This window comes from Populus trichocarpa, chromosome 6 (assembly GCF_000002775.5).
Source record: "Populus trichocarpa isolate Nisqually-1 chromosome 6, P.trichocarpa_v4.1, whole genome shotgun sequence".
Classification (NCBI taxonomy): Eukaryota; Viridiplantae; Streptophyta; class Magnoliopsida; order Malpighiales; family Salicaceae; genus Populus; species Populus trichocarpa.
Window position 1 is genome coordinate 24,248,389 of NC_037290.2, and position 9,052 is coordinate 24,257,440.

General features: G+C 37.0%; 1 protein-coding gene across 5 annotated transcripts; it reads right to left on the reverse strand.

Moving 5' to 3' along the window:
- Nucleotides 1-1,651: 1,651 nt before the first annotated feature.
- LOC7471536 (protein EMBRYONIC FLOWER 1) lies at nt 1,652-9,052 on the reverse strand. Of its 5 annotated transcripts, none has more exons than XM_052454097.1 (8): nt 8,784-9,052; nt 7,591-7,795; nt 6,558-6,982; nt 6,343-6,456; nt 5,981-6,213; nt 4,739-5,896; nt 2,439-4,208; nt 1,652-2,310 (listed from the first exon to the last, which is right to left on the reverse strand). In XM_052454097.1, the coding sequence occupies exons 2-7, from the start codon at nt 7,746-7,748 to the stop codon at nt 2,451-2,453; spliced, it is 3,846 nt and encodes a 1,281-aa protein (XP_052310057.1). In that variant the 5' UTR covers nt 7,749-7,795; nt 8,784-9,052; the 3' UTR covers nt 1,652-2,310; nt 2,439-2,450. The 5 variants fall into 5 exon arrangements, with proteins under 5 accessions (XP_052310057.1, XP_052310058.1, XP_024460300.2 ...); XM_052454098.1 differs by having other exon boundaries at nt 2,439-2,773; nt 2,957-4,208; nt 4,739-6,213; XM_024604532.2 differs by having other exon boundaries at nt 4,739-6,210.

Here is a 9,052-nt window from a genome sequence, read left to right on the forward strand (position 1 = left end):
TACTATACCATTCCCATGAGAAAGTGTCAACTGAATTCAGCATATAACCCTGGTAAACAAGCCATCTCATGAAACAGATCCAAAACCTCCAGGTTTCATAACAAATGAGGAATTGATTGAATTTCAGATACACAAAATTAATGGACAAAGTGCATCATTGTGGTGAGTAATGTGTTTATATGCAAGGAACCCTCTTGTGCTGAGACTACCTTGAAGCATTAACCAAAGGAATTAAGACATCCATTTTAAGAGGCATCCAACCCTTCCAAAGCAGATTTGAAAAAGAATCAGCCCTTAAATTACAAATCTCATCGATTAGATGAGTGGCTGACTTAACCGTAGAAGCACCATTCTTCTCCAATTCCATAAGCTTGCATATTTCCCAACCAAGACTGTTTTTTTTTAGCACATCAGCTGTTTGACCATGTTTATGGCTCATTGTACGCTACTTGTGGTTTATGTTTCACTATGTCATGGTCATAGCCCGTATGATTTGACATATCATGGTTTGTTTCAACACATCATACTAGTTTTGCCATATTCTAGTATGGCCTGGCATGCTTTCGATCTTTGATCTATTTTTATTTTTTTATCACGACCAAATTCAGTTTTGCTAGTTTGCAAACTCAGGCTGTCCTACATACGCTATCTTGAGTTTGAGGGGAAATTTTGATAAATGTGATAGTGTAAACTTTACTTTATGGGAATGTGTAGGCTTCAGTTAGACACTTGATACGATGTTTAATTTGTCGGATTTTTTGATATCATTGTCCTTTCTAGAGCAAGTGTTGTGTATAAATAAGATTGTGTTTCTAATTTCAATTATAATTTTGTTTTATTCCTTATTATAATTTGCATTTAACATTTTATGTGTTTTATTTATAAAATTCTTTATAGCACAATAAAAAAAAGTTATATAGATTGAAATTAATTTCAATTTAGGAAAAGAGTTTAACTTGTCAATTTATTAGTGAATATAACTTATTTTTTCTTGTAGTGGGTGGTGTTTCACACGAGATTAATAAAATGAGAATGAATGACTGTAGGAATAATTATAATTTTTAAGGATAAAAAACAAAAGCTTAGAGGGTGAATTTGACCCTCTAAAAGCACCACTTTGGAAGGTCTACTTTGCCAGCTACTGGTAAAAAAAATCAAACAAGCTTAAAATTTAATGCCTTTTAGCCCCCGCAACATTCTTTTAGTAGTATATGTTTTAGTGATGGGTAGAAACTTTTGAATGTTTTATCTATTAATGTAAATATGTTGTGTGTGTGTATATATATATATATATTATATCAATTTAATTATAGAGTAGATGAAAAGTCGATGCCCTAGATTCAAGCTTATCAAGAAAGACAACAATGATGTTTTTAAAATAAAAGGGAACGCATGAACTTTCGCGTTCTCTTTTTAAAATATGTAAAATAACATTTTTTCAGTGTGAAATATTTTTAATAGCATAGCTAAAGCTCGGTCATGTCGTCGTTGCCGTATTCATTCAAACATGCTCCTGCTTGGGAACTGGTGTTCACCAGACAATCAACCATAACTATATATATATTGTCTTAGACAAGGCATCGACCTTTCAAAGGATGCTCTGGCTGGTATTAGAACAAAAAATAAATAAATAAAATCCTATGAGAACAAATTAAAAAAGGTGCACTACTCAATCCTTCTCAATAATTCTTTGATAGAAACCAAATACCAGTCTATTAGGTTAATCAGAAAGATCTGTCTCCATGATCTGTCTCCGGCTAACCCAAATCTTCCTAACACATTGTCTTTTTCCTTCATGTTCCAAAAGATTACAAGTCTCCTTTTGATTTTCTTACCTTATAAATTACAACACGGCAGTACAGCCAACAATGGCTGAGTTGATGAACACCCGGCAATCTCCAGCTAGAGGTGTTCTATTATTATACTAGCTAATTCCCTGCTCTCTATTTCCATTCCCACTTCCTGATCAAGACTGGAGCCAAAGCCATCACCGAAGTAGAAGGAAGCCCTTTTGAAATGTCAGGCTTTTCTGGAACCTTGCAGGTTAATCACACCAAAACACAACTGAAATGAAAAGGTACATACATAAACAGTTACTTGTGGATCTCAAGGCATTTGTAGGTATTTACACGCCACCCATTATGCTTCCGCAACTCAGTTGCAGAGGTTAGAACTCAACAAGACCTTGAGTGAATGGAATCATGGTTCCAAAATCAATATCAATTTCAGCAGTTGCTATCTGATCTTCATAAAGCTTTTGACTTATTCTGATTTTGTAGAAGCTGGCAAGAGAAAGCAAGACTTCACCTGCTGAAATGAAACAAGAAACTCAGGAAAAAAGCCATGCAACGACTTCTGAAAGAAGCCATCTACTTGTCCATTCAGTTAAGAAGTGAAAATTAATCAAACAGAAATTGGTATAGGTTTCAAAAAGCTACCGGCATTGAAATTTAGGACAATCGTGACATTGGAGGTCGTCCACGGCCTTTCACAGCAGGAAGCTTCCTCTGTCGTTTGGGCCCATCCAATTTAAGTGAGCGAGATCCGTTTACAAAAGGAACTTCCTTTTCAAATTTTAGGTCTTCACCTACAATCATATACATATTTCCAGCTTCCGGTACGGTAAAATCAGCAGGGTTTCTGTTCACGCTGCAAACTTCAGTCTCAGAACTGCTTTTATGGGCGTGAACAGTTCTATTGTTAGCAGGGGACTCCAACTTGTGTTTGTTTGGCTTTTCCAATGCACGGAATGGCAAAGGAAACATTGAAGAATCTGAAGCACCATAAAACATTGTCTGCATGTTATGAGCGGGAATGGATCCACAGTTGGTGCCAAAACCACCATATGCTGATTTTTGTGATCTATTTACTTTATTCTGTGTGCGTGAATCAGAGCCTTTTCTCTTATCTTTATCTTGAACAACTTGAATGGGAAAATCAGTAGCCTTCCTAATACCTTTATCATGTAGAATTGACGAAGAAGATGCACCAGCTGTTGTTTGAATGACAGGAATATGATCACGGAAATTCTCTGCAAGTTGATTTTTACCATGATGATTAGGAGGTGGGTGCTTCACAGTATTAACAGCTTTAAATGCCCCGGTGTCCAGCCTAGAAAACTCCTTAGGTTCAGGATTGTGTGTAATGGAAGGTCTCTTGAGGAACTTTGAGTTTACATCCATATTGATGGGTGCACTGGACTGTACTCCTGCATCCATGAGGCTGAGCAAGTGCATAGCTGGTATGGTTTCATTAGAATACAGATCTAATGACCCTATTGGCTTCTGATTAAGCTCAATCCCATTATGTTTTCCAGCAAAGGGGTATTCTGAACGTGCCCTGATGAGAGTTTCTGAACCAAAATTCCTGTTTTGCTTTCCCAGGTTGGCAGCATTCTTATTCAAAAACTTCAGCTCACGATCCCCATTCATATTTTCCTTGAGGTTACTTCCAGAAGAATGAGGAAACACATTTACATTGGTAGATTGAGTTACACACTTTGGAGGAATGGTATAAACAAAAGGCATGTGATTCGACATCATTGATGACCAAAGGTGATTTGCTTCCTTACTTTGCTGTGGAATGCTCTGGCATGTGTTACATGGTCCTGGGGTGTGGAAATTGGCATAACAAGATCTATTCCCCACCACATCCCCTATCTGTTTGCAATTTTGAGAAATGTTTTGGACGTTAGAAATGCAAGCAGAATGTTGAACTCTGCTGGATGGCTTCTCTTGATGTTGAAGAAATGGTCCAAACCCCACAGGGGAACCAGTTTTTTCCAGTCGCCTCATATTGAATGAGTTTCGATCAGCTTGAGAGAAGAAATCAACTGCCTTCTGTTTGGTTGATTCTTCCATTTCACCCATCTTTATTATGCCATTTCTTCTGGCTGGAGGGTTCTGTTTTTGAGTAGTTTCCTGATGAAATAAGCTTAACCCTCCAAGCCCATATACTTGACTGAAATTCATCATCTGACTCCTCCTTGAGCTACTAGTTGTTTCTAACTGGCGTTTCTCATATTCACCATCAGGAAGACACCTCTCATACTGATTCTTTGCCATGAGTTCAACAATTTCCATTGGAATGTCATCTAAAGCTCCCTGTTCAGACAACTTATCAGCTCTTTGGTTGATATCTTTCCTTGGAAATGCTGAATGTTCCTGCATTCCAATGGTTTTCTCGTTGCTTTTGGTATTACAAAAGTCCTGGAACAAAGAGAAACATAATTGAGTATCCAGACAAGCCATACTATGAAGCATGTGAGCCTGCAGCCTATCCAAACATGTACAAAAAATATGGCCACTAATAAGCTAAACTACCCAGTTCCCATAAATATGAAACACCCATAATCACATAAATCATTTTAAAAAACCAGAAATGAGAATGCTATGACAAAACATTCAGGTAATAAAAGATTGGAAAGTATGAGTGTTTATTTTAAAGGTTGGAAAGTTTCAATTTCAAATCAATTAACTGCAAAATATGATTAGCCAGCCATGATCCCTTAGAAGTCAGGTTTTGGAAGGGACTTTGGTTCCTGGCAGAATTTTGAACCAGTCCCTATCCTTCAACCATTAGTACAATGTGGCAGCTCTCCAGCCTCAAACCTGCAACCTAGTAATTGCATGACTTTTCCCATTGCATTAAGCAATGTTCCCAAATCGATCAGTTATCTAAAAACCTCTCCTTCTATGCTGTGATATTCCAACAATACCAGCGTGAACAGAGGTCATACCTTTTTCTGCATGAGAGAACAACCCCCAATTTCAACCTGAAAGTTGTATTTCTGCTTCTCACTGAGGAAGGGAATTTTAAAAGATGGTCTCTTGGTACTGGGATCGCTACGTATTCCTTTCTCAAAAGGTGCATCTTGGGCAATTTTAGAAGTGAAATTGAAATTTCCCACATGCTCAATTTCTGTAGCTTTCCTCATTGCCTGATTTTTGGAACTTCCCTCTTGCCAAGTAAATAAAGAACTTTGCCTATTTTCTACCAGTGGAATATGTTTCCCATCATAGCTTTGTGCTGTCTTGTAGCTGTTAAGAGAAAGATCCAGCCCCTTTTCAAGATATGTGTCCTCTGCTGAATGAAACGGAACAGGTACAAGTCCAGCATGTATTGTCCCCACATCTTTCCTAATCACTGGACCTTCTCTGAGAATGCCATGATTCCAAGGAGACGGGGAAACCTGATAATCCTCAAAAAGAGGCATCTTTCCTTTCTTCTTGTAATCATTAACATTTTTCTCCATTTGTGAAGAATGCAAAGGGAAAAAGTCCATCTCTCTGCCTGTAAATGCATTGTGTACTGATTTGGTCAAAACATCATCAACAGCAGTGGCCTTTTCTGGTGAAATTTTCTCCCCGATTTCAATTGGCGCCTTTTCTGGTGACAGCTCTGAGAACAAACATTCATCAAAACTCAGTGCCTTTTTGTTTTTCTTCTTGCTTACAACAAGACTTCTGTCAACTTTGTTTTTGGCCCACTGACTCTTCATGCCAGTTTGTAAACCCATTCTTCCGAATGCATCTTCTTCTGATTCAGAACCCCCACTGAGTTCAGCTGTTTCCCCATCTCTCTTTGAGTTCCTAACTTCTTTACACACTTTACTGGTAGATCTCATCTCTGGAGATCTTGAATCTTCATCCTGAGGCAACTTTCTTTTCCTATTCTGACCCAAGCCCCTTCTAGCTTTGCCTTGGATAGCCACCTCCCCTTGGAGAACAGGAACCTTGTCAACTCCAGCAGATGCATCAGGAAAGGCATGGGGCAGAGAATACTGAGTTTGGTTATCAGTGTCTCCATCCCCATTTTCACACAACAATTCAGTCAACAAGCGCACCTTTCGAGTTTTCCTACGATGCAAACCACTTGAATTTTCATGGTGAACATCCTGAGAATTATTACCAACCATGATATCAGTGCTTTCAGATGAAGGATCATCATACTCATCTAATTCCAGGGAAGGGCGGCTCACAGGATCCTTGTCAGCAGTGAGTGCCCCATCATCAATGTTACCTGCTTCTCCAGATGCCCCACGAGTTATTATCTCTTTGTATTGATCATCTATGGAAGTTTCTTTTCCCGCTTCACAAATTTCAGTAGCATTGTTTACCATGCAATTAAGATTTCTAGCAAACTCAGCAGCAACTACTTCATGATGACCACAGCCTGGCTCACATAGGTTGATACATTTTGACTTGAAAGCTGCTGTTTGCAGAAATCAGAAGCACTATTATTAGAGAGAAGGTACAAGCAATGCAATGTTTTGATTTGGGTACTGGGAAGTTAAGCTGTTTTCTTGCTTCTATTGTATGTCAAAGTACTTAGCACTTTTACCTATTTTATCTGTAAGATCTGTCTTCTGAATTGGGCTTGAAACAACTTCAGTTGCTACACATGCCAGTCTATGATTTTCCTGCTTCAAATTATCTTCTGAACCCACACTTTTCCCTTGAGAAAAGAGCAAAACAGGAAAAAAAATATTCTGATTTCATACAGTTAATTTATATGATACTGCAACAAAGCTTGGATTTCAGCATATATGTAAATACCTATGTTGGAAACATTTTCATCTTTAGTCTTCCTTTCATTCTTATCAATAGACTGAGAATGATGACATTTACTGGTATTGGTCAAACTGGCAAAAGCATCAGCCTGTGTTCCCTCGGGAATTTCTTGATTTGCAGCTCCCTGAACATCAGATGGTAGCATTGCATCATCACCAAGGATTGGTGCATGGGAACAAACTTTAGTGGATTTGAATCCAGTACTGCATGATTTTAGAGCAGTACTTCCGTAACAGTTCGCAGTGGCATCAACTTCCCACACACAGTTCTGACAACGCCAAAATCGGAATTTTGGAACATGTAAAGGAGGAAGAAGGCATGCTTGCTCCTCATAGTTATTACTGTCACCATCTGACACAAACGGCCAACAGATCTTCCAGTCTCGTTTACGAATTTCAGATACATATCCACTGCATTCAGAATATAAGAAATTTTTTGTTCATTTTCAGTAACTCAGAATTTGCAGCAACAAGAGATAAGCACATGGAAAATTACTATGTGCAGAAAAATTCCTAATATCTTATGCTGAGCTATATATATTTCCTCCATTTTTCAATTGTATGCTTTCAGAAATCAATACTTGAGACTAGCAAGTAACAATTTCTCTTCCAAGTTCGTTGACAGTTCCCAATGGATTGTTCCAGATTTGTTTTGAATACCATTGGTGCTAGCTAATTATTATGGCCAACTAAAAGGTATCCAACAAATTCCTCATTTGCATCTCATCAATAGTACTAAAGGCTATTGTTTAGTTCTCATCAGTAGTATATTCAATGATGAACAAACAACAAATATAAAGGTTAAAGCCCGAGAAAGTATATAATATGAAAAACAAAAAGAAATCATTAAAAAAAAAAAAAAAACGTGTAAAGAAGCTAAATATGCATGGTGTTAACAACTCAAAAATCAGACAAGCATTCCCATGGACCACATGCTGAAAAATGCTAGTGTTTAACCAAAACATGTAACATGAGAAACTAAATTTTAATCCTACCAAATGATTGGGATCAAGGCTTACCGCATAGAAAAATGTGAGCATTTTTCTGCCTCAACTTTCTCATCAACATTGTCCAGGTCAATTGTTATGGAATCGATCCTAATAGATGATTCCACCTTGGAGACAAGTTTTGAATGGCTACCAGGATGATTCTTCTCCACTAACATAGTCCTTTCCATGGTAGAAGGAAGCTGATATATAGCACAACTGCCAAACGACAAATTTCCTATGCATACACAATACAAATCTTAAGTCATAATGTATATTATCATATGCTAATGATTAATACACTAGATTATTATCAAAAAAAAAAACACCATATGCTAAACTTACAAAATTATTCAGTTTAAAACAACATGGATGACAGGCAAATCAAAACAAGCCATTACAGTTCCAAAGTAGATCAGAAGATCTTAAGAGATGGTCCAAACATACACCTTAGGGTTTGTTCATAATTATTAGCAAATGTAAACTAAAAACAAAGATTCCTTCTAGCTTTCGTTCTAAATCAAGTAACACATCAAAATTCTATAATTTAAAGTGATTAAGCACATAAAATAACAACCACTTGCAAATACAAGTAAATGACATCACAAAGCAAAACTTAGAGAAACCCTAGATTTCATCACAACAAACATAAATCTTCACTTACCATATCAGTGCTTCACATAGAATATAATCAAACATGTAATGAAATCCCTTCATTTTAATTACAAACTAATTCAAGAAATAACCCCAGTAAGACAAATCATAGATTAGGGTTACATAAAACTAGCAGTGCTAACTCAAGAATAGAAGTCATTAATCTGTCAATTAAAACAAGAAAAAACTATAAACCCAATTCAAAACATCCTCTAAAAGCTCCAAGTTAACTATTACAATCATGGACCTCAATTATAAAATGAAAACTTTAGGGTTTCATTTCCACACAAATTGACCATAAGTAAACAGTCAACACAAATTCAATAGCCACGAAACACACAAAAAAATCCCCATGAAATATACCAAAAATCAATCAATTCACACCCCAGAAAGAGCCGAAATGATAAAACGCATGGAAATGAACAAACTTAACGTGCTTCAAGCAGTGAAATGACCTAAATAACACTAACAAACAAGCTAAACCACAGCTAGAACCCACACGAATCAACAAAACATCAACAATAAAAAACACCCAGAAGTATAAAAAAGAGTAATTCGAGTAAAAGTCACACCTTTTCTCACTAGAAAATCAAAAGCTACGATCTTGTACGAACTTGACTTCAATTCTTCACGGCCAGTTCAAAGAAAGGTATCATCATAGAGAGCATTTGGTCATCAAGAAGAAGATATAAATCACAAGCTGAGATTCAGAGGTGACTGTGTAGAATTAGAGCGCGAAGTTTCTAAAAACCTAGCTTTTTAGAGAGGTTTTCGATTCTTCAGCTAGAGAGAGAAGAAGAGATAAAGAGAGAGAGTGAGAGTGAGTTTTTAACTTTTGTCT

Coding starts and splice junctions, on each gene's coding strand:
- LOC7471536 (XM_002309515.4), bottom strand. CDS start 7,748: ATGGAAAGGACTATGTTAGTGGAGAAGAATCATCCTGGTAGCCATTCA. Junction 6,457..6,557: donor TGAAAATGTTTCCAACATAG/GTATTTACATAT, acceptor TCTTTTCTCAAG/GGAAAAGTGTGGGTTCAGAA. Junction 4,209..4,738: donor GTTCTCTCATGCAGAAAAAG/GTATGACCTCTG, acceptor TCTTTGTTCCAG/GACTTTTGTAATACCAAAAG.